This window comes from Neodiprion pinetum, chromosome 3 (genome assembly GCF_021155775.2).
Source record: "Neodiprion pinetum isolate iyNeoPine1 chromosome 3, iyNeoPine1.2, whole genome shotgun sequence".
Lineage (NCBI taxonomy): Eukaryota > Metazoa > Arthropoda > Insecta > Hymenoptera > Diprionidae > Neodiprion > Neodiprion pinetum.
Window position 1 is genome coordinate 4,632,045 of NC_060234.1, and position 27,850 is coordinate 4,659,894.

At 36.9% G+C, this 27,850-nt stretch overlaps 4 protein-coding genes across 8 annotated transcripts in view; 1 reads left to right on the forward strand and 3 right to left on the reverse strand.

Annotated features, from left to right (window-relative positions):
- Window positions 1–118: 118 nt before the first annotated feature.
- LOC124214253 (DNA polymerase delta subunit 3-like) lies at window positions 119–2,084 on the reverse strand. 2 transcript variants are annotated; one of them, XM_046616473.2, is made up of 2 exons: window positions 1,929–2,084; window positions 119–1,619 (listed from the first exon to the last, which is right to left on the reverse strand). In XM_046616473.2, the coding sequence occupies exons 1-2, from the start codon at window positions 1,995–1,997 to the stop codon at window positions 177–179; spliced, it is 1,512 nt and encodes a 503-aa protein (XP_046472429.1). In that variant the 5' UTR covers window positions 1,998–2,084; the 3' UTR covers window positions 119–176. The 2 variants fall into 2 exon arrangements, with proteins under 2 accessions (XP_046472429.1, XP_046472430.1); XM_046616474.2 differs by having other exon boundaries at window positions 119–1,633; window positions 1,929–2,055.
- A 153-nt stretch (window positions 2,085–2,237) lies between these two features.
- LOC124214251 (WD repeat-containing protein 91) lies at window positions 2,238–7,071 on the forward strand. 3 transcript variants are annotated; one of them, XM_046616467.2, is made up of 9 exons: window positions 2,238–2,450; window positions 2,720–2,984; window positions 3,072–3,187; window positions 3,272–3,459; window positions 3,556–3,868; window positions 3,952–4,073; window positions 4,152–4,818; window positions 4,911–5,064; window positions 6,055–7,071. In XM_046616467.2, exons 1-8 carry the CDS (start codon window positions 2,331–2,333, stop codon window positions 5,055–5,057), a joined length of 1,938 nt encoding a protein of 645 aa, XP_046472423.1. In that variant the 5' UTR covers window positions 2,238–2,330; the 3' UTR covers window positions 5,058–5,064; window positions 6,055–7,071. The 3 variants fall into 3 exon arrangements, with proteins under 3 accessions (XP_046472423.1, XP_046472424.1, XP_046472422.1); XM_046616468.2 differs by lacking the exon at window positions 6,055–7,071 and adding an exon at window positions 5,218–6,016; XM_046616466.2 differs by lacking the exon at window positions 6,055–7,071 and having other exon boundaries at window positions 4,911–6,016.
- Spt3 (Transcription initiation protein Spt3) lies at window positions 4,252–8,149 on the reverse strand. Of its 2 annotated transcripts, XM_046616482.2 has the most exons (6): window positions 7,640–8,149; window positions 7,256–7,474; window positions 6,824–7,144; window positions 6,285–6,472; window positions 6,047–6,200; window positions 4,252–5,874 (listed from the first exon to the last, which is right to left on the reverse strand). In XM_046616482.2, the coding sequence occupies exons 1-5, from the start codon at window positions 7,686–7,688 to the stop codon at window positions 6,063–6,065; spliced, it is 915 nt and encodes a 304-aa protein (XP_046472438.1). In that variant the 5' UTR covers window positions 7,689–8,149; the 3' UTR covers window positions 4,252–5,874; window positions 6,047–6,062. The 2 variants fall into 2 exon arrangements, with proteins under 2 accessions (XP_046472438.1, XP_068990594.1); XM_069134493.1 differs by having other exon boundaries at window positions 4,252–6,200; window positions 7,640–8,147.
- Window positions 8,150–12,486: 4,337 nt separating this feature from the next.
- Meltrin (meltrin) overlaps window positions 12,487–27,850 on the reverse strand; it is a 48,385-nt gene continuing 33,021 nt past the window's right edge. Inside the window, exons 8-21 of the mRNA XM_046619339.2 lie at window positions 26,995–27,783; window positions 26,356–26,557; window positions 26,043–26,247; window positions 25,594–25,685; window positions 22,848–23,006; window positions 22,371–22,566; window positions 22,207–22,268; window positions 21,945–22,109; window positions 21,465–21,634; window positions 20,578–21,366; window positions 20,012–20,213; window positions 19,709–19,916; window positions 19,440–19,569; window positions 12,487–16,084 (exon numbers count right to left, since the gene is read on the reverse strand). Of these exons, the coding sequence (XP_046475295.1) occupies window positions 13,318–16,084; window positions 19,440–19,569; window positions 19,709–19,916; window positions 20,012–20,213; window positions 20,578–21,366; window positions 21,465–21,634; window positions 21,945–22,109; window positions 22,207–22,268; window positions 22,371–22,566; window positions 22,848–23,006; window positions 25,594–25,685; window positions 26,043–26,247; window positions 26,356–26,557; window positions 26,995–27,783 (6,136 nt within the window). The 3' untranslated portion in view covers window positions 12,487–13,317. The remainder of the gene's footprint in view (window positions 16,085–19,439; window positions 19,570–19,708; window positions 19,917–20,011; window positions 20,214–20,577; window positions 21,367–21,464; window positions 21,635–21,944; window positions 22,110–22,206; window positions 22,269–22,370; window positions 22,567–22,847; window positions 23,007–25,593; window positions 25,686–26,042; window positions 26,248–26,355; window positions 26,558–26,994; window positions 27,784–27,850) is intronic.

Below are 27,850 nucleotides of genomic sequence, written 5' to 3' on the forward strand. Positions count from 1 at the left end.
AATTCCTTATTCCTTTCCTTAATACGAATCAAAAATATTCTATCTTTATTGCGAGTAATTTCATATTTTCCCGCTAAAATTCAGTAATGTACAGTATAGTTCACGTCTATGACTTGCATATATTCAACGAATATTTTGATTCATCATTACAGTTACATTTTCCACGTATTAGTTAACTACGACTTCTTGAAGAAATTAAGCAGCGATACTTGCTTCCGCTTGTTAGCAGTCTTTGCTGCAACATCAGCGGTAGAAGGTTTTGCAGCCTCTACCGGCATTTCCTCTTCCTTATCTGAACAACTTTCGTAAACGTATTCTTTTTGAGTGACAAAATACCCATCTTCATCGACAAACGTTTTATCGACCAATTTCCGAACTTTGCGCCTCCCGCCTTCACACTTGACCAGAGGTGGCGAAGGAGAACTTTTAACTCTTTCAACAACTTGCGGTGGTTCTTCAGAACTATCAGGTTCCTCAATATCATCCCTAGTCTCGCTGTCATCACTTGATTCGTCACTAGATATCACAACTATACGTTTTCGTTTCTTATTAGTATTCTCGCCCTTTGAAGAAGTCTTGCGTTTTTTTCCTCGTGAAGAAGATGCTACTTTTTTTTTATCGCCAGTTTTCCCAGAGCTGAGATTTTTCACCGCCGATTCTTGTTTGCTAACTTTTTCAGTCTGTGGTGATTTTTCTTGAAACTTTTCTACGTTGGCCTTTTTCGAATCGCTGCAACTCTCCACCTGTACTTTTGCTTCCTTGTCGCTGGTACTTGGAGGCTTTTTCTTTGCTTCAAACCATGCATTCTTTTTCGGTAAATTAGTTTTCGGAGATTTTTCTTTGTCTTCATTAAGTTTAGGCTTTTTTGAATCGCTAAAATTCTCCGGATTTTCTTTTGGCTCCTTGTTGTCCGAACTAATAGGTTTCTTCTTCTCCTCGAACCAGTTATTCTTATGGGGTGAAGTAGTTGTCAAACTACTGCTTGACGCAACAGGTTTACTCTTCACACCTTTCACAGATGTCTTTTCCTTGCTTTGCTTATCTATGGCCTTAGCAAAAAAATTGTTGAAGGCAGTTTTCTGTGTTTTTGCACTCGAATTAGCCGCTGCTGTTTTATTTGTGGTCGATTTAGCACCGGACTCCTTGACATTCTTGGCCTGATCAGTAAGCTTCGACTCGGTATTCGCATTTGCCCGAACTTTCGGAGCTGTAATCTGAGTATTGTTTTTCATCTGTTTATTCGCTAACAAGGCGCTACCCCAACGAAGAACTTCCATCTCATGATCAGACCTGAGAACAGACTGAGAAGAGTGGACAGCGCTCAATTGAGAATCGCCTTTGTCAGTAATGGCGAGTAGCTCTATCTCAGGGAGAGTTTTTTGCAAGCTGTAAATATGCTCGGATATTATTTTTTCAAATTTCTCCTTCGCAGATGCCATATGATCCTCTTTGACGACCTCGACTCGCATCTCTCGCTCCTTGACGTATCCCATGAGCAGGAAAGTCGCACTGATTACATGATTTTTCTGCACTCGTTGAGTTTCCCAGTACTCGAATAACAGCTGCTTTGACAAATTCACGTGGATGCCTAACTCCTTGCTCAACCACTTGTAAGTAACCTGTTGACAAATATCTATAATCAAAAATGAGATGATGTTTCAGAAAGAAGGGATGACGTCGAAAAGCAGTGACAAGAGCAGACAACTTGGAGTGAGATAAATCTCACTTTAACATTTATTGCACTTAAGACGATATGATCTACGAAATAATGTTTCATATCGTTAGAATTGAAATACGAATGTCAAACTGTAAAATAAACATAAAAATATGTTCTAGGCTCAGCTAGGTTAGATTGTAAGTTAACAAGAGCAAATGACAGTAATTTAAATGTATTGTAATATCGCTGAATAATTATCTATAACAATTACTAATTTGTCGTCGTCGTTAATGTAGCCCGCAAGAGCCTCCAAGTAAATATCAATTTGTTTCCGAATCATTTTGTAAAAATGTTGTACGTTTTGTATACTCCGTTATTGGCTTTACGTGAATCCCGCGACAATTTTACTTGCGATACAATTTGAACTAGGGAATTTTTATGACCGACGTTGCGCACACTGATTAAAAACCGCGAGCGGAAAGCGGGCAAAGCAAATTTGTAGCGCTATGTTAGGTTCCATGGTTGCCAAATTAGAGATAATTCGTATGCATCGGAGGGATGCATTCTGCATTGTTGCCACCAAGTGGAAAATGGCTGGGTTATAACAACATAGAGCTGTCATTGTCTCGAATATTGAACAGTTGAAACAAAAAAACTTTCTTATTTATTGAAAATGTCTCATGTCCAGTATGTAGATGAACTCGTTAAGGAATACTTGTTATTCAGAGGGTTTAGTCAGACGTTAAAAGCCTTCGATAACGATCTTAAAGCTGAAAAGGAGAAGGGATTTAGAGTAAGTGATGCATGACGTTTTGCCCCTCTACAATTATTTAACAATAACAGACGAAAACTATCGCATCAAATCATCGATATCTTCACACATACGTATCAGATTAGGATCTTATACAATTATCAATGAGAGATCAAAATCCAAAACGAGATACAAAACATTCAAATTGCTGCATATATTTAGCGATGAATATATTGCTATGAAATATCACAAATATATACTTTTTCTTTCTCTTCCATTGCACCTTATAGAAGCAAAATTATTATTTACAGGTCGACAAAATAGTTGATCAGCTGACACAGTACATATACAACTACGATCTAAATGCACTGAGAGAATTATGGGGCCATTTGGATTTGAGAATGTTTTCTCGTCTTGAGAATCATTTCACACCTGGTATAAGAAAGCTGGAAAATGCTGTATTGAAAATGTACCTGGTTAACGCGGCGGTTAACAACAAACAGGATCGTATCCAAGAGTTTTTTATTAAAATGGCACCGGAGCTCCAGGGTCATAGTGAATGGAAGGAATGGTTCGGTAAGAAAAGTGTTTAGCTTTAGTTTTCAGTATTACCAACAGATCAATTGACTCGTTATTCACGAAACGAAATTTGTGCATCCACAGCGCTGCCATTTATTAAAAATCCCGAAGATAATCCTGTTTACTCGGTTCACTTCAGCAGGCAGTGGCAAGACACCATGCTCGTTTCGTTGCACAATTTTTTAGCTACAATATTCCAAGTGAGTATTATTCAAAGGATGTGATGAGAGAAGTAATACAAATCAAATCAAAACGTAGATTGTATCTATTTTTTTTTGTCTCAGTGTATGCCGCAGCCGACGTTGCTAGCTATAGATGAAGATTCGGTAAGACTTAAGCGTCTCCAGGAGGAAAATGACACTCTGAAACAGAGACTTGCTGATGCGGTCAAACCAGAGACAATATCGGATGTTAATGCAGGACCTGTACCTCAACATCCACCAATCATGGATGATTTTTATATCATAGCTCAGTAAGAACCAAGATCTCGACATCTGAATCCAACAGAAATAATCTCAAAAATCGGTACACAAGTGCGTAACGATTAAATGATTTTCCTCTATTTCAGAGAATCACCTTTAACAGAGAATCCGAAGACGCTGAAAAACTTGATAAGAAATATAGGTGGCAGCTCTAGTCCCGTACTTGGTAGAAAACCTATAGTGAGTGTTAAAAAACAGATGGAAACTGAACAGATCACCAAGAGACTAAACACAAAATGTAGAATAAATTCGCTAAGCAAGTCAGAAGCTGTTGCCAAGAGAAGTATCAGCTGTGATTCAAGATTGAATAGTTCTAGGAAGAGAGATTCTTCCATAGACGCGGCATTTGAGAGAAAAAATAAAGAGAAAATCGACGCCAGCTACATTCTTCTTAGTCAGGTGAGATTGATGCACAGCAAATAATCGAATGCGAGTGATTTTAAATATTCTTTACTGTCTAAAATGTTCCTTCGTTTTAACAGGAAGAATACACTGAACACAAAACGTCAATTATTCAATGTAAGAGCAACGCAAGTGGTTCTTACGTCGCGACTGGTGACGCAGATGGAGTAATTAAAATATGGACACCGATTCCGTCCCCAAAGTAATCAAGAAAATGCAATATCGTTACAATTATAGCATACATTGCTTATATTTTGCCAACCGACAATTCATTTTCCAGAACAGTCGCCACTTTCACATCAACAACGGCAAATTCCAATAATGCCATAACTGCTCTAGATTGGATATCAAAGAACGAAAGATACTTTTTGCACGGAGACAATAACGGAATAATTCAATTGCACGATACAAGGGATAGTAAAAGATTATGGGAAATCCATCACGAAGGTTCCCGAATTGTAACGTTGATATGTAATCCAGCCGAATCTACTTTTGTCTGTTCGGTGCAAGGTTCGGTGTCAGATTCCAGTGAAGGGAAACTACTGCTCTACGATATAAAAACAAGGAAACTAGAAAGAACTCTACCATTAGACCAAAACTTGACTGCCCTCTGTTCCACGTTCAATCACAATGGACAGCTATTGATAACTGGTCTATCTAACGGTAATATCGTTATGCACGACTTGAGGAGGAACGAAATAATAGATAATTTTAACTGCCATTCAAGTCCAGTGATTGACATCGAGCTGATAAACGACTTCACGAATATTTGCGCCCAAAGCGAAGACGGTAGATTATGTCAAAGAAATTTAAATCAGACAAACAAAAATACGTGGGAGATGAAAATTAAGGTGGAAAAAAATTCAGTACATGGAAAGCTATTCGCTTTTGACCAAAATGGGAGTCACATGCTGATTTGCACACAATCGGGCGGTAACATTTACAAGGTAAATAAAGTTTTACATCTCGGTGATTTTTTTCCCCAATTCTCTAACTCCATTGTTCGTGTGTTTCCTTAATTTATTGTATAATTTTTCAGATGCCACCTGGTACACAAAAAGTATTGGAACTTGGGGGCCATAATGGCACGTTATGCTGCGACTGGTCGACGGCAAATCAATCTGGAACCTGTATCACAGGGGGAGCTGAAGGGAAAGCCAGAGTATCGACTCTACTTTCACCATGATATAAAAGTAAGATAAGCCTCTGTGTACATTCGTAGGGCAACTAGAAAATTGTACCGCAGATGATTGTGCCTATCTGAGATAAAGAATTCTGTCAATAGTAGACAAGTAGTAGTTTTTAAAAAAAATATACCATTTTATTAAAACTACGCGTATTTATAGAAAAGGGTTGAACAAATGTTGGTAGTCATTGTTAAAAACCTTGGACATGAAATCTTAGTTCAAACACGTGATTGGACAACCACAAAAGAAGCTATTATGGATTTCGATTGGACGACCATTTTCAAGTAGACAAGTTTTTTAAAGAGAAAATAGTTCTCAGGTGTTATTTCTTAGGCAATAATAAATTGTTACTGAAACAGTATTGAAACAATTTAAAAGAAATACTTTAAAAACCTCGACAAGCCGTAATTTATAAAATTAGGGTAGTTTGTAAGCGGTTGAATGTTTTAAAATGTTATCGATATGTTTAATAATAATGATAATTCGTCCAAACATAATTGACAAAATTGTATAGTTCTAATATAATAGATTTGTGGTCAATAATCAAAGGAGGAGGATACACAAATACACGTTGAATATACCTATATTGTAAATCATGACATATACTGTGATGCTGATAATGATCTTTGCATAATTGTAGATAAATTTTATTACACGACTGAAAAATAAAAAGAAACAGAATATTGTAAGCATGTAAATCGTGAATTTTGTAAAATACGTAACAAGAAACTTCCAAAAGTAGTCATTACTTTTCTTTGTATTTTTATTCCAAATCTAGCGTTTTTCCTCAAATTATAATGTAGTACGTACGATGCTCTGTAATTTTAGAAATATACACTTGATATCATGATTATTGAGTTTAATGAGTAATATAGAACAAAATCGCAGTCATATATTGAAATATAAAACGGCCGTGGCTCGATAACAATAAATAAACTGAAGCTATTATCAACATCAACCCTGCAATTATTTTAATACAAGCTCGTACCTCCGCAGCCTATGTCTCAACAAGCAAGTAATTTTGGGTGCAGCGGACGCAGAGATGATCTGTAAAATGGCCCTGTAATATCCAGCTGTGGTGACCAATACCTCCTCAATGCCTCATTTATTTCCGACGGACTGATTGGCTTTATTACGACTCCCTGTAATCCAAGAGATTATATAATGGAACGCGGCCAATTATTTGTGACACAGGTAAAGGAGAAGAAATCCATAATCTCGTTTACCATATTATGCTGATAAGGCTTGTAGGTATAGGGATTACAGTGGTTTAGTTTAAGCCTTTCAATAGCGTCTCCATGAATCTTACTCTGATCTTGTCGGACCACAAGCGCCAAGTCTATAATTTGCGCGACAGTTTCGTAAGCGAGATAGCTCAAAATTTGGTAGCCTTGTTTTGATATTTTCACATCATCTGTAAGCGTTGAAGATTCGATTTATGATTAGATACTGAACAGAAAAAAAATATATGTATATACTAGAATGGTTTTTTTTTTTTCTTCTTACATAAACTTCGAAAAGTTAGTTTTGAGCCTCAAATTAAGCCTCGTGAAACCGAAGCTCGGTAGCAAAATTCTAAAAGTTTAGTTCGAGTGTTTGAAAAATTCAAACCGGATGAGTAACGTTTTAGAATTTTGCTATAGAGTTCCAGTTTTACGAGACTTCGTTTGAGGCGAAAAACTAACTTTTCAAAGGGTACATAAGAGAAAGTAACTTAAAAAAACCAACCTGATCTATACACATAATATGGTTGAATTCACTTTACCATCCGGGCATACCCAGTCGCTGAATTTGTGTCGCTGTTTGTTATTTGTGAAGGAAGCGTGCCGTGCCTTTGAGTATTCCACATATTGAATTTCATCCATTTTTCTAGTGACCATCTCTGCCCTGATCAGTCTGTTCTGTTTAACGATATCAAAAGTGCTTCTATTTTCGAGTAATTCCCCTGTATTGTCGATCAATTGAATGAAATCATGATAAGGACGTTTTCGCTTTGTCAAAACTTCGCCACCGTCAGCCTCGAAAAAATTCCCCATACTCTCTGGTTGAACCGTCTTGTGCATTATTGCTCGCAGCTCTTTTACTTCTGAAACAAAAAGAAAACAGATCAAATTGGAGGGATGTATTTAGTTTACAGAGATAGATTCACAACGTACCAAAATTAATAAGACATCAATGTAAGAAAAATACCACTTGCCTAGGTACTTCAACAGCCGTTGAACCTTGACCTTATCTTTGCGCATGAGAAAAATAAAATCTTCAGGTGTTATTATTCTATTCCCTCGCCTATCAGCAACTTCGCACGCCCTGTAAACGATTGCTCGCATTTGGTGCAGTACGACATCCTCGATTATTTTTGCTGACTCTAACAGCGGGGCTGAACTGTCGCCAAATCCATGCATCATTTGACGGATTTCTAACCAGAAAATAACCATCAGCAATGTGGAGAAAATTGGATAATAGATAATGAACGAGCCTGCGGTATGGATTTCATATTCTTATGTCACAAACATAACCAACAGAATTCTACCTTCTTTATATTTATGTATACGTATATAATAAATTTATATATTTCACTCACCCGCTGTGTAGTTGATTGGTTCATTTTTAACGTCAGGTACACTTGTCATTTTTAAAGTAATTTTAATGTTTGTTTACGTTTTGTTGTCTCTTTACAAACACAAATTGCTAGTAGCAGACATCACATCGGCAGGTGTTCCAACCACTCTTGTTCCAAGTCTGTTCTAGGGTAGTAACCCTAGAATCTAAATGTTACTAGATGGCAGCGAAATCTAAAATAATAACGGCGCCTAGTGTCAGGCAGTTCTCATTACATGCAGTCATTACATATTCTGTGTCCAGTAGCCGCACATAATGCTATCTATCATCATAATTGCAAGACTTGCTATGCTGTACCCTTCGCTTTTTGCTAAATTCATTTCTGATATTACCTGCTCTAGTGGGCAACCGTGCAGCTCAACCTTGAGTGGGGACTGTTTAAAGGTATTGTCGTTGTTTCGGCAAAGTATCGAATTAGTCAAATGTGTGTCTCGCGACACTCAAAATCGTCCTCACGCATGGACGCGCACTCGCGTGCAATGTTTACTAATTGCCGTCTCTGCGTCAAATCTCGCCGCTTGCCAGTCTCGCGACTCAAAACAAATCAGCAGCTGTATCTCATGTATTGTCTACTGTCTCAATATCATGTATGTGTGTAATCTATGTATTCTCTCGCTCTGTAAACCTGTAAACCGTCAGTCTGCGCAACGTTCTCTTGCGATACTGTCTGTATCGCCGCATCAAGATCGATGAAAACCTCGCTTATCGTTAATCATTATCACTCTCCATGTCAACATCATTTCGTTTCATTTACTCTTGTCCTCAATCACTAGTTCGCGGATGCTATGTCGATGATCCATATCTTTTTGCCATCTCTCTAAACAGAATGGTATAAAATATTTTATTTTGCATATTTAATTTTATCCTTTAAAAAAATCCTTAACCCCTTGTGACATTTCTGTAACAAACTAAATAAGATCCTAAAAAATCCATACGGAACGTATTAATGACAAGTCCTTAAATGACATTTATTTTAAAATTTGGTTAAAAATAACGGTGCCATGGCCACCATTATGCGGCTGCAGCCGTCTGCTTGTGATGTTCAATAGAAACATCCGCATTAGCGCAAGGGACACAAAGAAAACTGCAGAAAACCTTTGGTCCGTGTGGCTGCCGGACCGAGTTCAAACTTCAACCCGCCAATTCGGCGCCTGAATGACGTGGCCCGTCTTACAATTTTGGCGAGCTACCGTGAAAGGCTGGGGATTTGAACTCAGATCCTCCCGTTCCGTAGTCTTTGACGTTACACGCTACGCTACTACGGCCGGTAATATAAATCAATTGTTTGGAGGGCAAAAGCCCAAAGATTTTATTGATGGACTATTTGAAAATTGAAAATTTAAAAATCCAACTTATTTATCTGATAGTGCAGCAAAAAGATTTATAAAAGTTATGTGTATGTTATCGGATTATTTATATATTAGTATGGCATTTAATAAAGGTTGTAATGATGATATTAAGAGTGAACCATCGTGATGTCTTTTATTTTTCTGACACTACCACATGTGCACGCGGACGAGTGGATTTCGCAACGTGAATTCTCAAAGACGAGAGCATACTTTTCAAATGTTTTGTGACGATATGATTCCTTATTCAAAATTGTTGTGGGTGAAATAGCAGTGGAAGATTACAGTTAAATCGAAAGTAACGAACAAAATTATTATAAAATATTCCGTCGTCAGCTGATACACGTATTCACACACTCTCAACGTCAACATGGCTACGGCTGAAACGCCTGCGATAGCATTTCGCTTGTTTAACGATTCACGGCACTTAGATACCACTGGAATTTATTTCACCCACAACAAAACAGCAGCTCGAATAGGTTAATTGCAGCTCCGTTGTTGGTTAAGCTCTATTTACTGATATTTTACGTTGCAAAAATTCAGTGATACTAGATGGCGCCACCATAACTTTTGGACTTGTCGCTGAGCTGGCGAGGCGTCGCGTGACGTCATAGCTAGCAATTTGAATCGTATTTTTCATCAATGTTTCTTTATGACGTTATCACGTCAAACTATCGTCCGTAAACCGACTTTACAGACAACCAATTTTTTTTTTTTTTTTTTTTATTATTTTAAAAATAGTGCTGAAGTCGTCCCTTCGAAAAAAGTTGACCTTGCTGCTGTTAATGGATTTGGTGCTTCACTTATCTGAAATAAAAAAATTAAAAATGACCCTTAATTATTATGAGTATATCTATCGCAGGAACTAAAATGAAGAAAAAAAAATAAAAAATGATAAAATGGCATATTGTCAAAATTAGAAGTCGGAAAGCAGCCTGATTTTAACAACGTTTTGCCTATAAAAAAATTATAAATACTTAATGGAAAACTTTCGTTCTAGTCCCTGCGATAGCTGCCAGTGTACTCAATAACATATTTTAATTTGAGATGAATCGGTCGAGCAATTTTTTTTTAATCGATTAACATAAGACAGAAAAAAGTAGTTTCGAGATAGACGCGTTGAAAATTTCAAGTAGGTATTTTCTCCAAAAAATTAGATTTAAACATGTACTTCCATTAATCTGCAATTCCAGTACCATACAATATCCCTTCAGTCTTCTCATACTCTTCTCTCATATTTTCACTACCAATTCAGGTAGACATCTCAGGTAGCAGCTGCTTTTCTACGAACAATAGAAGTATTCACTGACCCTTCTACGTATTTTGGCGCCGACCTTCAATGGGCTGTAAAACTTGAAATACTCTGAATATCATTACCAAATTTTCACAGTATATTCTTAAGTTACTATACTTTCGAAATATTGGAAAAAAAAATCGATTTATTGAAAATTCTAGACCGCAAGGTCCCTTTAAAAATTATTTCGAAGTAAAAATAGACTCGTCTGAAAAATTTAAAGTATCACGATTTGAAATAAGATTACGGATATTATTAACAAGAATACGCAGATATCAAATTATATGAAAATTCACATAAAATTCTAAGAATCATCTAATTTTTGAAAATTCATGCGTCCGTTTTTGTTTGTCTATTTTTTTCACGGAAATTGTGGAAGGCTGAAAATGTTTGTAGCGGCCGAAATTTCGTTCGGATTGGCTGAACAGTTCTTTTATAATTCCAAATAGTACATTTCTTGTGTAAGTAATACATATCTATAATACCTATAAGTAAAAATTAATTTACTCGAACGGATGAAGACATTTGAAACGCAATATTCGATACAAAGAAATCATTTTAATGTAATTTTCATTCATGAAAAAGCATACAGATGTAACTAACGAATCATTGTAAACGCATTATTTGTTATACGCATGTAATATGATAATATAGTAACGAGAGTAATAGCTAGAAATATAAATTGTGTGACGGTGTCTTTGGTATCAAGAAATTATGATACATCATACGAATATTAGCACTTGTTATTACAAAAAACTGAATATAATGCTATAATAATATAGTAAAATAGTACAATAGTTTGTACCCGTTGCAAAAACATACACATTATGTAATAGTTAGACTAGAGGCAAAACGTAAAAGAATTTTGTCTTTGAATTTAAATGCTCCCTTATTTCGGATCGCTGATTTACACTGGATGATAGCAAAAGTAATAATTGGTAATTAAAGACTGGTGTTAAATTATTATACGATTCTTTGACGAAAGAAAAATCGTAACAAATAATACAACCCAGCACCCGATTAACGCAATCTAATATGCACCAATTACAGGATTTTCTCTTCCTTTTCTATTCACACGCTGTAACGAACATTCTATGAGTATATTGGCGTTGCATTGTGGCGCTTGAAATTGAAGAGTTTGAAATTTTTATTCAATTTCATAAAATAGCATATTATTCTTAACTATATTAACAGGAGTTATCTTTTATTATCAAATCACTGGTTGAACAATATTTTGCCCTATTCTAATACATCAGTGTCATTTTTCATATTTTCTTAAAAAAATTATTACGCGTTTAATAAATCATGACGGCAATAATTTTTTTTTTTTTTCTGTTCATAGACGTATAACATTGCAGACGGAATGTGGGTAATTAGTTTGTCCGTGTGATGTTCAACAATGATGAATTAATCGCATTGTGAGTTTGATTTTTAATATCAAATCCTGTAGTCATATGCATAGTATACTTTTAGTTTCATAAATTTTTATCCCGTGCTCTTAATTTTATGTAGATTTCGCAATTTAAATAAAATGCATGGCATGAATACTAGTATTATTACTTGATAAACTCAACGATCCTATAATTACTAAAAGACTTTTCAAGGCAGTGTATAGTTTTTGAAAGCGACTTATGTTAAAACTCATGTGAACCTACGTCATATAAAAATGTATGTACACATACGTGTAGTATATATATATCTATATATATATATATATGTATATATATATACGATATATATATGTGTGTATGTATGTATAGCTACACATACGCTACACGTACTTTGCGTCATATGGTAATTTATAACTTAGCTTAACGTCCACACAAAGGTACGTTTTTATCAAATTTCACTTAATTCTATATCCGTACATATCAACATATATACAAAAAATCAGTCAAATAAATTACACTCTCTGCCCTCGTTGGATAGCTGCTTATATTCCAAAATTCCTTACATCGTATATTTGTATCTTTTCTAATTCACGAAAGCTGTATCTGTGACTGTTAAGATAATATTATACATACAATCGATTTTGTTTTTCAAATTCTAACGGGTTAAATAATTATTTAATGCTTTTAGGCGATGATGTATGTATTACATACGTTGTATACTATACTGAACTTTGCTATAATTTGATTGAATCAAAAATTCATTAATATTTAATATCCCTGTTGAATTTAATTCTAATATCATCGATCGATACATTATCTCGAAAATACAATATTTCTTCGTGTTTGATTTTTTTTTTTTCATTTCATTTGTCAAACTCCTTTTCCCAGTAAGATTTGGTCTTGCCTAAAAAAACTGCTCTATTATAATATTACAACAAACATTTAATTTCTTGTGTATCACAGAATACAATAATCTTCATCTTTTTTATTTGAATATTGAAGTTGCGAAAATAGATTTAAAATTTTCTATCATTTTTTTTTTTTTAACTCTCTCTTACATAAAGGCCTTAATTAAGTATATATTTTTTTTATTTTTATCAATTCATCAGGACTTTGAATACTTTGGAAAAACATTTCGTTTTCTTTTACCAAAATATCGAATTTATACATATTATATTATTATATACACGCTTTATACGAATATTTAAACTTAATTTTTTTAATTAAATTAACATCCTAGCTTATATATCTATTTACGAAATAAGATTTTACGTTTTGGTACTAAAACTTTTATACGATCGTCTTACCAAGTATAAATAGCACATCCTTTCCTAGCAGCCGAAACCAAACTCTCGTTTGAAATTAATAAAAAATATTTCATGCCGCGACTGCCATTAAGGGATAACGATTAGTATTCAAAAATCGTTTACTCCATCATTTTTTCGTTTATTCTCTTTCTTAGTCAAATTGTTGTCAGACGAACTTGGAAAATATCCGAAAATTTTAAACAGCGTTAGGTTTGTAAAATTAGTATGAAATTTTACAGCACAGCATGCGTTCTTGTGAACGAAAAAACGTCTTTTCAGTGAATCTCAACTTCATATTGTATTCACTTTTTTGCACTACTGCTTCGACCAACGTCAATGGTCTTACCGACGGCACTTTTTTTACCAATCGCCGACATAGTTCTCGTAGGATTAGTATTTTTGTTTATTTCAAACCTCTGCTGCAATGAGGCAACGTTCGATTTACTACCAGCAGCTTTTTGAACGGGATTTACTTTAGTCGTTTCGCCACCGACCTTCGCCTCATTTTTCGCCGATGTTTTCGTTTGCAAGGCAGTTTTATTCGCCGTACTTTCCTTAGCCGATAGAGATTTAGCTATACTCGTATTACCAGTCGGCGATTTTTTCTTATCGACAAGACTAGCAGACTTCATCAATATGGCTGTTGGTTTTGGTGGCGTAGTCGGTGTTTTTACACTCCTTGTCATCGTCGGTGTTTTTACAATATTTTTCATTGTCCCGGTCATGGCTTTAGGATTGTTGCCTAGGACATCCGGCGACTTCGTCATATTCTGGCTAGAGTTTGAACAGCTTGAAACTAGGTCAGGACTATTTGTAGCGGTCAAATTTAGCGCCGAACTCTTTGGACTTGACGAAGTACTCTTCAACGACATCGTACTCAAATTTGAGCTAGATCCATTTTTATTCAAATTATTTGACGACCTGTTTAAATTTGTATTAGATTTGTTCAAGCTCGGGTTAGACTTGTTCAAACTTCCGCTTTGCTTACTAGATTTCAAACTGGTCTCCGATCCCTGCCTGGAGGTCTTTAGGCTCGTGTCAGACCCTTGCCTTGTGGGCTTGAGGCTTGATTCCGTGGCACCCTGTTTACCAGTCTTAGTATTCGAATCAAGCATCTGTTTCGACGTAAACGGTTTGCCAAGATTAGGCGGAGTCTTTGTCCTGTTCAACGGGGGCTTGGCGGGTATTTTAGATTCTTCTTTTTTCTCATCTTTCTTCAAGCTCGTGGCCAAAGATGCCATCGTTTTATTCGTAGTAGTGGAAAATGGTTTGAAATTAAGATTACCATCACTCGGTTTCATTCCGAGCTGTTTGGACATCTCATCGTTGATATTTGGGTTGTTAGAATTCAGGGTGGTTAACTTGCTCTTGCACACGCTCTTAGAATCCTTCTCAATCAGCTGCGCCTTCGGTTTATCAGAATCTTTCTTATCCTCAGACTGAGGCACGTTCACTGCCGATGGATTTAGGTAGCCAGAGCTGGTCGTCGAACTTGCAGAATTGAATTTACTCGAAGGCGAAGTTGAGTAGATACTACCCGGGGCTTTGTAGTGACTCGAATTAATATAAGTTCCCAACGAGCTGTTTGACCCGAGATTTTCTGAGTTCTTGTCCATCTCTTCCTTCTCTTTTTTCTTTCTCGCAAGCGTCGACGTCGAGTAAATAGAGTCAAAATTTCTGTTAGATATTTCGGAAACAATTTCGGACAGCAGTCCCATCGAATCAGCGCTGCTTCCCGACTTCGGTGAGGTTTCCAAGGGTTTCGGTGACTTGTACTCATTCTGTATAACGGGCAGTTGGGGTTCAACTTTATTGCGACTTTTTTCAGGCACTGATTCTTCTATCACCGCATAAATATTGTCACTGGACGGAGATTCTTCCATTATTTTACCAAGCGAAGGCTCGTTCATCAGATTCATGCAGTCGTCGTAAGCGTTGTCTTGGACACTTGGAGCGCTTTTTATCGGCGGATTTTGGTAGCCTGGTAATCCGGGAATCTTTACACCCGTTTCCGAGATCTTTTCATTCGAAGGCATTCTCGGCGGTCCCGGAGGAGGTGAAGTTGGTCTAGTGCTGGCCGGTATGCTGGTGGGTCTTTTTGCAGCATTGGCTTGTCTCATCGAGCCAAAAGTGTGAATGGCAGGTTTTGCAGTGATTTTGCTGTCTCTCATGGACTGTGCTCGCATAACTACAGCCTTCTTTTCTTCCCCGTCAACCTCGGAATGAACAACCGGGATGGCAGGTGTCGATATTTCGATTTCCTTTTGAGGTATGGGATTGGAAATCTCCAAGTTCCTCAGTATCTCCTTATCGATCACTTTGTTCGCCTTGTGGTGTTGATTTCTCGGGAGCGTATTTGTGTTCTTATCCTCTTTCTGAGCTGGTTGTGAGTTTGACCTCATAATACTAGAGTTTGGACGCAATATGGAAGCTATTCGATTCAGAGCGCTTCCCTTCTCTGGTTTCTTTTCCGTTTCCGGTAATATCACATTTGTCAAGGGAGTGCTGTTCGGCCTTGGCGGTTTCGGAGGAATCGACGTTGATGTTATAGTTAGAATCTCGGGTGTCACTTTTACCGGTATATCAGGAGCTGGTCTGCTCGGAACTTTAGGACCGATTATTTCTACGGACGTACAAGTCGTTGTCGATAGTACAGGGCTGCTTATCAATGGTCTGGCGTTGCAGCCCGGATTCAATGGAGGAAGAGCTGGGGCGATTGAAATTTGATTGGCGTGGACAACACCGCTGGACAGCGTACTTCTCAGGGTGTTACTTCGCTGGGCTAATTTAACGTTAGTCTTTATAGCTACTGTCGGAACGGTCGGCGGCGGAGGCGCAGGTTTCGACGGTTCGGCAAGCTTGGGTAGATTCTGGATCGGGGTAATTGTGTACCCCTTAAACTGACCAAATAGATTATTGTTGAATCGCTCGTCTCTCTCTGCTTTTGGCAGCAGGCTCGCACAGGCTGAATCCTGGCTGAGAGTAGAGTCGATCGTCTCAATGTTTCGGGGTATGGGACTCGAACGTTCGATCGTCTTGATAGACAGGGTGTTGGCAGCTCGTTCGACCCTGAAATTTCAAGCAATTGTTAAGCGAGGATGTTGTCGGGGTAAAAAGCGTGATAATGAAGTAACTACAACAGTTTTCAAAGTACGGACGATTGTACTGTAATGAATAAACGAATGAACAACTGGAATACAGCCAGCGAGCATGATGCTAAACTAATAACTGTATTTCAGCTAACATTCAAACCATTTAAACAAACTTCATATCTGACTTTACAAGTATAATATGTAAAATCGTATGCTGCATATCAATTATTATCTGAATTGAACCTGTACCAACATCATGATAATCAACCTATTCAACCAAATAATTAAATCTATCTATCTATTTATAAACATAACAAGAGTAAGATTCACAAACAATATTTTAATACACAAGCATGCACGGTTCTCTAAAGAGCTGGGTATAGTTAGTAAAAGATTAGAAAGTTATTAGCAAGCAATGGAAAAAGGAAGAATGTCAAATTATGAGAAAAACAGAACGGGTTTTACATAAGTACTATTTTTTTTTTTTTTTATTTATTATTATTATTATGCATACAAAAGTACAGACTGTCCATAGCAATATACATGCTTAAATAATTAAGTATCATCATCATCATCATCATCCTTCACTGCATTGAATCACTGAAAACTGAGTGTGAGTACGCCAGCTTCCAGCAAGGATCAGTCGATTATCTCATTTTCTCTCAATTGCAAGTTCATGTTGCCTGAGTTTGTTAATTTGAGGGTAGAAAGAAAAAGGAACCAACGGTGCTCGATATTAGAAAATTAATCGAATTTATGTCTTCTTTCGATAGAGCAATTCGAAAACAAAATTGAACTCTCTAATGCCTAATATGAGTTCAATAACTGAAATTATTGAAGGAGAATTTTATCATAAGAATCAACTTTGTTTAGGTTAAACATGCCCATGCAACTACATCTGTGAAAATAATAAAGTTAGAACAAGGCGAAATGAATTTCCATTGTTTAAATTTAAATCAAATGCTGGTTAGCTAATTTACGAAGTGCGGTTCAAAATTCATGCATTTGATGCACGTATTAACCATTTGTTTATTTCATATTGACAATATATCACCAATTTAATTTATTTTACTACTACTACTACTACTACTACTACTACTACTACTACTACTACTACTACTACTGCTAAGACTAAAAATAAAATATACTAAAACATATTTGTTCTCATCTTTGTTGTTTAATTTCCATCTTTTTGTTCTTCTCTGTTCATGCAAACAATAATTCATGCGACGAACGATGCTAATATCATTTGCAAATGTGAGATTCGTTTACTATGCTTCATGAAATTGACGAATAACTACACTTTATCCTAATAGTATATTAAATTTATACAAAGTGCAAATCAGCGGTAACTGATGATGGCGAAATAATATTAGTTTCTATTACCTAATTAGTAAAATGAGATAAAATTAATCATATTTGTCAAAATAAAGAAGAGAGTATCACTATTAAAAACATACTTGTGTTATTGCGGATAAAGCATAGTATCGTTCATCAAAATGTGGTTTTCGTAATATTAAAAACCAGCCAAAATTGAATATTTTAAATTCTAGTCTTACATAACGAACTTACCACACTAAACATGTTAGCCAATAGACTCTACATTGTCCAGCAGGTAAGAGAGAATAACAAAGCGTACGACACGATACTACGATCAAGATCAAATCAACTAAGTATTTTGCTAACAATATGACTTTCCAAATATTGCATGTTTAAAAAAATAAAATTTCATAAAAATATTGTCAATTATAGATTAATAGTTCTAATGATATTCTAGGAATTGAATCAAATTGGAATCACGATTAATAGAGTGTATATGTTGCAACAATAAACTTAAAATTCACGAATACACAAAACGAGAAGTGAAAAAAAAAAAAAAAAAAAATTAAATTATAAATTGAAGAAAAGAGAATAAACAAAATGTTAAAATCATGGTTTCTAGGCCACAAATAAAGAGCTTATTACAATACACAGATAATTTGTTCTTTGCCAGTCTGACGTCCCGATTTTGAGCATTTGTCCTCATATAAAGGTATCACTAGAGATACATATGTCATGTAGTATATAAATTGTGACTTGATTGATTACATTTATAATAATTGATATGCAACTAGATATATATATATATATATTATTTCAATATACCGCAGCTGTTAAAACAGCTGGTACTCAGTTCGACTGTTTAATATTAATAAATATTATCTCCCGCAACTTAAAACCACCACCACACAGCACTGCCCCCCTGTAATGTAATGCATAAATCACAAAGCTTTAAGAGTTCTCAAACAGTTATGATCCATGCACTAGATTTTCTAACTGTTATATGTAAAAATATATCTTAAAGATGTGAGTATTTGAGATCGTATGTAAGGATATTTCCTAATCCATTATAGAAAAAATTACTATCGGTCTCTAATTGTAGTGAGAAATTTTTTTTTTTAATATCAAGGATTTAAGTGAGCTCTCCCGTTAAATGTCCAGCTTCTGAAATTACAGATATTAAGCAACAAATTTTATACACGAAAATCGTGTCAGGTATCAAACCTGATACACGAAACATAAATTATTACCAAAGTCGGCCAAAGTGAGACAGGTTGAAAGTTTGAGCAGGAAATGTCGGAACAAAAACTGAGATATTTTAATTCCATAATTTCGGTTTAAGATTTTGAGGTGGAGCAGGTGGGGGAGGAGCCTTTTTATTGTAAAACAGTACGGTCGATTTTGGTGTTGGATTGGATACGTTGGTATCCGATGTGTTTGGAGTAATGCCAGAAGTGCTACAGGGGCTTTCTGTCAAATGTTGAAACTTAAGCTCAGTCTTAACTTTAAGACCTTTGAAATTTTTCGACGGTCTTCTTTGAAAGTTTTGTATCTGTTCGGATATTTTCGTACCTAATTCCTTCTTTGGTGCTGGGAGAATTTCGGTTTTATATTTTTTAACACCGCCGGGCATAGCGAGAAATTCCTGAGGATGGATGAACTCCAGTTTCAGATCATTATTCAAAGGCGTTGATTTCTGAACTTCGATATTACTGCTGCAGCCCATGACGTCAGGATTAGTACTCGATACCAAATCAGTCTTTGTTATTTGCAAATGAAGTTTGTTAGGCTCGTTATCGCTAATAGTGAAAATTTTATGGTCCTTTCCGTCTTGACTCGGCCCAGTTTTCGTTCTATCAGTCAAAAACTGAGGTACTAATTTCCTCAACAGATTAGCACTGCTCATACAATTACTCAAGCTTACACTTATACTCGGACCAATGTAATCGGTATGAAGTTGGCGCTTAGGCGGGTTACGCTTCAACTTAAAGCAATTTAGATTAGGTACGTACGCTGATGTAGCGCCTTTCTTCCACTTATATCTTCCGCTGTGCCTGGACCATACGAATAATCCTATCAGCACCAAGACGGGCACGATACCGAAGAAAATAACGTACAGCGATATTAAGAAGTCTCTTCGTGCTGTAATTGAAAAAGAAAATTTGGGTTTTACGAGTTAATGTTTTACAAATTATGCCCAAGGCTTAGCTCTGAAATTTTTTCAACATAACCGCTTTAAACAAACAAGTACAGAGGCATAAAAATAATAAAAATGACTTACCGTTCGGATCTTCAGCAGGACCGCTATCGATGGAACCGCCAACGCCAGTCTCGTCACATCTGGGCGGTTGAAATCCTAGGCGACAGTGACAGTGGCCCTGACTATTACAAACCCCATTCCCACTGCAATTATTTGGACAAGCATCGCTGCCAGCAGGTGAAGTAAGTCTCATCGCCGCGACGGGCATACACTTTTGGTTAACGCACATCTGATTGTCGTGAAATAAAAATAATTTGATAGTATCGGCGACGCTAGAGTAATAAACGATTTTTTCAAACTTCTATAAGTTTGGCTCATATTTACCTTTCCAGTGCCACATTTAGCTCCGTCTGGCACAAGACCAGGGTCAACTTCGTTCAACCCTAGATCAACAATCGCTGTTCGACAAGGTATAATTTGGCCACCACTGTTCAAAAAGGAATGACTGAGAATAGCGACCGTTTCCATGCCAAATTCAAGTCGTTCGTTGAGATGCTTACAGTGAAGCATGCCGCAGAGACTATCTCTGTAAATGGAAAATCATCATCGTTTAATCGCTTTTGTGTTTTGCCTTGCGAATGGAACAGCAAGTGAAATAAGATTACACCACCTCGAAACTTATGGTAGAAACTAATTTTACAACATAGTGTTTGTTCAAAATTCTACAGGAATGCGAGCGAGTCCGAAAATCGTGGATATTCGTTGATGATTTGTGTTTTTTATACACCTTCAAACCAAGTACTAAGAGCTTCCTGAGAAGCAGAGTGTTTTTTACATAAGAGGTAAAGTTGACCGAATCTTCAATATCAACATTCATCTAAGCTCCCACAATGCCGTAATCACTTAATTAACAAGATAACTGAAAACTCTGATCAATATAATTAACTCACACGTCATTGCACCTGATGTAAGTATCGTTGACTCTGTTATACCCGCAGTTACCGTACTTCGATCCCTTGTTATTCATGACGTAGCACTGCGAGTCGGAGGAAGAGCCTGAGGGTCCCCACAAAAGTTTGCACTGATCATTGCGAGTCCTACAAGTACCTTGATAACAGAAAGCTTTTCCATCGCTGCAAGTTTCTCCGTCAATTTTATATACATCAGAGGGGCAAAATTCGCTCTGACCCGAACAATATTCTGGTAAGTCGCACTCGTGTTCAGCCGAACGGCATTCCATTCCCGCAGCTTTGGGTCTGCATGTATTGAAATCGCAACATTCTCCTGTAGCGCAGCTCGCGTTGGCATGAAGCATGCAAGAGGTAGCGTTGCAGCAAGGATTGTCGCAGTTTTCTTCCAACCCGCAATCGCACTGTTCTCCAGGCTCGACGAAACCGTTCCCGCACATCGAACTGCCGAAAAGTTTCTCCGGCTTATTTCTCAGGCAGTAATCCATACCGTGCTCGAAAGCGAGAGCCAGGTATTCCAGCGAACAAGAAGACCAGTGTGTGGGTCCTGTCGATCCACTGGAAGGAGCCATTATGCATCTATCCTCCGGACAGCTGCACTCAAGTGTGTCGTGCTCCATGCCAAAATTGTGCCCCATCTCATGGGCGATTGTAGCCGCTACCAGACCGATGACATTGGAATGGTCCATCGAAACACCACCAGAAAATTCAAAAGTACAGATCGGACCTTTCAGAGCCTTGCCCACAACTCCGCCTTCAAATTCTACTTTCCTGTACGTCAAGAAAGAAAACTCGTTGAAAATAAATAGAACCATAAAAAGGTATTCAACTATTTTATCATCTCTGATATATTTTATAGCGTCACTCACGTCAAAAGCTGCGCGTTGTCATTGGGTATGTTTCTGACCAAATGCTCTCTGCGGTATTTCAGAAAGTTGGACAGAGTCGTCTCACCATTTGACGAAAGCGTAATTTCATCTACTTCCGTCCAAACTTCGATACCCACCAAAGCGATGAAAATATTTAAAGGCGAGTACAGCTGAAAAACACATGATTACACATTATTGTGTGATATCAATAGTTTACGGTCCGTATTCATTTATATAAAAACCAAAAAAAAAGAATTATATGTATACATAGATATATCATATATATATATAGGTTTCCTCGCATTAATACCTTTCGTTTTGTATCTGGAGTATATATATATATTTTCATTAATTATGCAAACTCCAGATACAAAACGAAAGGTATTAATGCGAGGAAAATCTGCCGATCATACTCTTCATTTGAAAATCGATTCAATCGATACAGTTTGTCAAATAGGTTCATTCGCATAATTTACTCACAGCATTTATAATGTTGGCAATATCTTTGCAGTGATGATAAACCCTGGCCATGTTTTTACCCAGGGCAAAGTATCCCTTCTGATCGATGACCATGACCAACTCTACATAACGGGATTCCTTGTTTGCATTATACGGGCCCCGAATAACACCGGTATCTCTTTTATACTGTTAGAAAAGTGAACAAAATTTGTTTTTTAATTTAAAACGATAATCAAAATCACAAATACTGTCAAGAAAAAAAGAAACGTTTAGTTAAATTTACCCTGAGCATTCTGTTATTCTCTAGATGATCACGAATGCTGTGAGGCTGAGTTCCAGTATATCCTAAAACATGGAACAAGTACGGAATCAATAAATATCATTAATGCGGCAAAGAAATTACGAACTAGAAATTTAACATCAACCATAGATAAATGAGACAGTTACCGCAAGTATTATTCGCTACAAGATCGTCGTGCTTGTAGAGAAAATGTGGAGCCTCGAGAGTTTCGTCTTGAGGATGAATATAGTGGAGAGTTTTCCCGTCAAAAACAACCCCGCTCATTCCCCTGCAAGTTGATACCGCTGCCCAAGAATCTGGTATACCTCTGATGCTTCCTTGGTACTGACAAATCTCAATTTCCTTTAAAAAGAACAAACAAAATGTGATTTCCTCCTTTATGCTAATTTCAGTTTAATCGTAAAGAAAAGAAAAGATAAGGGAGCGCTTGAGGAGAATTGCATTAGAAGTGCGGTCGTATAAGTTTAAACATAAGATCACTGAAGAAAAAAACAAAGTAAAGTAGACTAAACGTGAATGGCTACTAAAAGTTCAAATAAAGTGTACAATATGTTTGAAGATCGGAGATAATTGTTAATCCACTGGAAGAAAAAAATAAAGACAGAGAAAATAGTTTTTGTCACCTCTTTTGAAGGTTTCACTGTCTCAAAGGAACCCTTTTTAATTTGATGACGCAGCTGGTGTCCAACGGGTATAAGATCGGTGTTAAGTCGTAGATCAAGGGTATGTTCAACTCCATCGACAGTAAATGCGACCGTCAACAGCTCCGCGTGTTTTAATCCCTGAAATAAAATGAAAACGAATGATTAGAAGCAATCGAAACTGTGAAAAAATAACGAATATCACGGGGAAATAAATGAAAATAAAAGCGAGATCAAAAGTAGCGTGAAGAATTCTAATTTTTTCCACAACTGTGAGTTACGGTTCATGTTGTAAAACGGCTGTTCGAACGTTCAACTCCCTGCTTTATTGTGTTTAAATTTAAAATTTTTAATTTTAAATAAAGTTTAAATCTAGTATTTACTTATAATATTAAAGATTTTACATCCGTGATTTCGAGTGATCATTGTGCATGTGACATTTTTGTCGGGGAAAAATAATTTCGCGATTCAAGAAACGGTTTCAGAAAATTACAGGGGCAAATGCTGTTTGCACTTTGTTAAATTTTGAACATTAATAATTCGTATAAATACTTATTTGGTAAACATTATCGGAATCCGGTAGTTAATGTAACAACTAATCGCTCTGGTTGATTTTATACAAGGGCAAATAATAAGTAACTTTCCAGTAACCGACTAAAATTTGTTCCTTAAGACTCGTAAATTTTTTTGTTGTTGATAGACGAAATACTGATTAGATATGCTGGCGCATAAAAGAAAACGTAAATCAAATTATAAGCCACGTATTGCCATTACGATATTCTTTGGATCGTAAAAATTTAGATCGACTTTTACGTTGAATCATCTCATGAGTCAAACGGTCAAAACTCGGACAAGATCGAATTTTCGAATGGTAAAAGTTCCAAGTCTCGTTCAAATTTCCGAAGGCTTAAAGCTTGAGTTCCGAATAATTCTCCAATCAATCACGAAAAATAAATTAGCAAAAATTTTCATCGGGATTTAACCCAGAAACGTTTCAAAATTCGAATCATTGGTAATTTTGAATTTCGAACAGATGAAATTCGACAGAATTCTATCGATCTGTTTCGAATGGTACAAGTTTCAAGTCTCGTTCAAATTCTCGAAGGCTTGAAACTTGAGTTCCGAATGATCAAGCACGAAAAAAAAAACTTGCAAAAATTTTCATCGGAATCGGACCCAGAAACGTTTGAAAATTAGAATTGTTCGTAATTTTGAATTTCGAACAGATGAAATTTGACAAAATTCGGTTGATCTTAATTTGTCTTAAATCCAAAATCTTTACTCACGAACGTATATTTTTTGCATCAAGCGTAGACAAAGCAGCAAATTATTGTTTTTTGTTTTCTTTTTTTTTTCCATGTATACAGTAGTTTCAATGATGAATCAGTGCAATCGCGACGAGAGATGAAGAAGCGAGAAAAGGGAAGGAGGAGAGCCGGATGTTCCTTGGATATTCATAAACCGGATGTAACGTACTTCCATCATTAATCTCCGTAACATTGCCGGCTTGAGTCACTCACAATGCTTAGAAAGAGCTACACGGGCTTGACGGTGAATTTTACTGCCTTTCTTAGATTTCTGATTTGCTACTCGAGGCTCAAAGGTAAGCCGAAAGGTCTATGTATGAGGGTAGACACGTGGGTGTGGGTGAAGGGTGAGTCGCGTGTTCTGGGTTAATGCCTCGTCTCGTCGGCTCAGGTTTATACAAGCTTTTTAGCGTCAGCGTGCAACGATACTTGACGATTATCAAACGTAGTGGAGAGGCGAGAAGAAACGTAAGGAAAAAAAATTGTCAGACTAAAAACCGACGTTTTACCCACAAAATCGTCATTCGTTGCAATTCTCGGATTCCACAATTTTAACGAATTAGCTTGATAAGTATTTTTCGCTAAAACTATAAGGGATTAAAAAAAAAAATTCCTTATCAACATTTCTCATAGAACTCGGAGAATGAAAATATTTACGTCGAGTTATAACTTTGTGCTTTAAACAGTTTTCTGCTCTCTTGTTTCGTGTTTTTCCATAGCTTCGGTAATTCTCACGATAAAACGGCCAGGAAGAAGAGAAATAGAAAGTAAAAATAATAACAGACTAGGTATGTACGTCCAGAGTTGAATAAAGCATGGAAACTTGTCCTCTGTGCTCGTAGCCTCCACTGTTATTATGCAAACTGTGAATCGATTTTCCTTTCGCGTGTGCAACGGTTGTAATAATAATAATCGTGGCACGGCGAAAAAAGTTTCTTGATATTGCGACTATCATCGATGAAAAAAAACTACGAAAAAAAAGGAAATCAAACGATATCAATATCCTCGTATAATCTTGAGGTCAATAAAAGGTTTCTTGTTTTTTCCTCATACAGTATCACCGTTGATATGTAACCCCAAGCCTCGAAATTATTATAATTAGATTTTAAAGCACAACGCCAGCACTGTTTGGTTAAATAACAAAAACGATCTCATTAATACATGGCGATAATTAGCCTAGAACCATCATCGTTAATTCTAATTCACGATTATTACGTAGCAAAAATAATACACGGACAGTGTAAAAATATTTGAATAGATAAGTCTTTGGACATTTTTTATGACATGAAAAAACACTTATCTTTACTTTTGGCAAGAACATTAACTCGAAATAAACATATTTCAACCAAAGTTGAGATTACTTTTTTTTTTCTCTTTTACTTTTTTGCACCGGCATTCAAATTTCAACGAATAACACTTACGGCTTCTTTGGTTGAAGATAACTCTCGTTTGGTTCTGGGATGAGATACTGTAAGAGTGACTTCGACACTGTTGTTAAAGTCCGACGACGGTACTGCAACACATAACAAATCCCTTTATATGATTAATTTATTTTCATAAACAATATGCGGTGAAATTACTCGACTTTTCGAGAGCTGAAGCGTGTACCGTAAACTATAAAAATTACAGTCTATCAAAGTTTTTAGCCATCTAGAAGAGAAAAAGTTTTCAATCGTTGTATCACGCAAGTTAAATTAGACAACTGTCGATGTGTTGACCGTTCTTGAGATATCCTATCAATCTGAGGCGCAGTAGGCAAATAGCAGTACTTATGTAATTACTCGACAATTTCTTTCTTTCTTTCTTTCTTTCTTTCTTTCTTTCTTTCTTTCTTTCTTTCTTTCTTTACAAATAGCAGTACGATTCTCACCTCTCGATTTCACAGGACCGCTATCGATGGAACCACCATTAAATTCTTCATTGCACAGAGGTGGAGGAAAGCCGGGATTGCAGTGACAGTGACCCAGGCTATTACATACTCCGTTGCCATTGCAATTATTTGGACAAGCCTCATTACCTGCCGGAGTGGAGAGTTTAACTTCTGCGACTGGGACGCACTTTTGATTCAGGCACATCTAATTATTTGAGAAAAAATAAAATTGTTTAACATTAATGACGTTAATTCGTATAAAAAGTGATCGGCACTTACGATGTAATGGAAAGTATTTCTCATAAATTTTTACCTTGTCAGTACCACATTTGGCTCCGTTAGGCACAAGGCCAGGGTCCATCTGATTCAAACCTAGATCAATGATTGCTGTTTTACAAGGTATAATTTGGCCACCACTGTTCAAAAAGGAGTGACTGAGAATAGCGACCTCTTCCATGCCAAATTCAAGTCGTTCGTTGAGATGCTTACAGTGAAGCATGCCGCAGAGACTGTCTCTGTAAATGGTAAATCATCATCGCTTAATCGCTTTTGTGTTTTGCCTTGCGAATGGAAAAGCAAGTGAAATAATACACCAGCGCGAAACTTTGGGCAGAAACTAAATTTACAACATCGCGTAAAATTGTTATAATGTAGATATGAGAACTTTGTTTCAAGAATACTTTAAACAAAGCTTGCATGACAAGAAGATCCTTTTCCGTTTCAAATCGCGAAATGCGAGCGAGTCCGAAAATCGTGGATATTCGCCGATGATTTACGTTTTTTATACACCTTCAAACCAAGTACTAAGAGCTTCCTGAGAAGCCGAGTGTTTTTTACATAAGAGGTAAAGTTGACCGAATCTTCTATATCAACATTCATCTAAGCTCCCACAATGCCGTAATCACTTAACTAAGAAGATAACTGAAAACTCTGATCAATATAATTAACTCACGCGTCATTGCACCTGATGTAAGTATCGTTGACTCTGTTATACCCGCAGTTACCGTACTTCGATCCCTTGTTATTCATGACGTAGCACTGCGAGTCGGAGGAAGAGCCTGAGGGTCCCCACAAAAGTTTGCACTGACTATCGCGCGTCCTGCAAGTACCTTGATAACAGAAAGCTTTTCCATCGCTGCAAGTTTCTCCGTCAATTTTATATACATCAGAGGGGCAAAATTCGCTCTGACCCGAACAATATTCTGGTAAGTCGCACTCGTGTTCAGCCGAACGGCATTCCATTCCCGCAGCTTTGGGTCTGCATGTATTGAAATCGCAACATTCTCCTGTAGCGCAGCTCGCGTTGGCATGAAGCATGCAAGAGGTAGCGTTGCAGCAAGGATTGTCGCAGTTTTCTTCCAACCCGCAATCGCACTGTTCTCCAGGCTCGACGAAACCGTTCCCGCACATCGAACTGCCGAAAAGTTTCTCCGGCTTATTTCTCAGGCAGTAATCCATACCGTGCTCGAAAGCGAGAGCCAGGTATTCCAGCGAACAAGAAGACCAGTGTGTGGGTCCTGTCGATCCACTGGAAGGAGCCATTATGCATCTATCCTCCGGACAGCTGCAGTCAAGCGTGTCGTGCTCCATGCCAAAATTGTGCCCCATCGCATGGGCGATTGTAGCCGCTACCAGACCGATGACATTGGAACGGTCCATCGAAACACCACCAGAAAATTCAAAAGTACAGATCGGACCTTTCAGAGCCTTGCTCACAACGCCGCCTTCAAATTCTACTTTCCTGTACGTCAAGAAAGAAAATTCGTTGAAAATAAATAGAAGATTGAGAAGGTATTCAACTGTTTTAT

Excerpts from the sequence above, each read along its gene's own strand:
- LOC124214253 (XM_046616473.2), bottom strand. The coding sequence starts at position 1,997 with ATGATTCGGAAACAAATTGATATTTACTTGGAGGCTCTTGCGGGCTAC. Across the intron at positions 1,620-1,928 it reads TTAACGACGACGACAAATTA|GTTACTTACAAGTGGTTGAG; the intron begins GTAATTGTTATA and ends ATTTGTCAACAG.
- Spt3 (XM_046616482.2), bottom strand. The coding sequence starts at position 7,688 with ATGACAAGTGTACCTGACGTTAAAAATGAACCAATCAACTACACAGCG. Across the intron at positions 7,475-7,639 it reads ACCAATCAACTACACAGCGG|AAATCCGTCAAATGATGCAT; the intron begins GTGAGTGAAATA and ends TTTTCTGGTTAG. Across the intron at positions 6,201-6,284 it reads AGCCTTATCAGCATAATATG|GGAGTCGTAATAAAGCCAAT; the intron begins GTAAACGAGATT and ends CTTGGATTACAG.
- LOC124214251 (XM_046616467.2), top strand. The coding sequence starts at position 2,331 with ATGTCTCATGTCCAGTATGTAGATGAACTCGTTAAGGAATACTTGTTA. Across the intron at positions 2,451-2,719 it reads AAAAGGAGAAGGGATTTAGA|GTCGACAAAATAGTTGATCA; the intron begins GTAAGTGATGCA and ends TATTATTTACAG. Across the intron at positions 4,074-4,151 it reads ACACCGATTCCGTCCCCAAA|AACAGTCGCCACTTTCACAT; the intron begins GTAATCAAGAAA and ends TTCATTTTCCAG.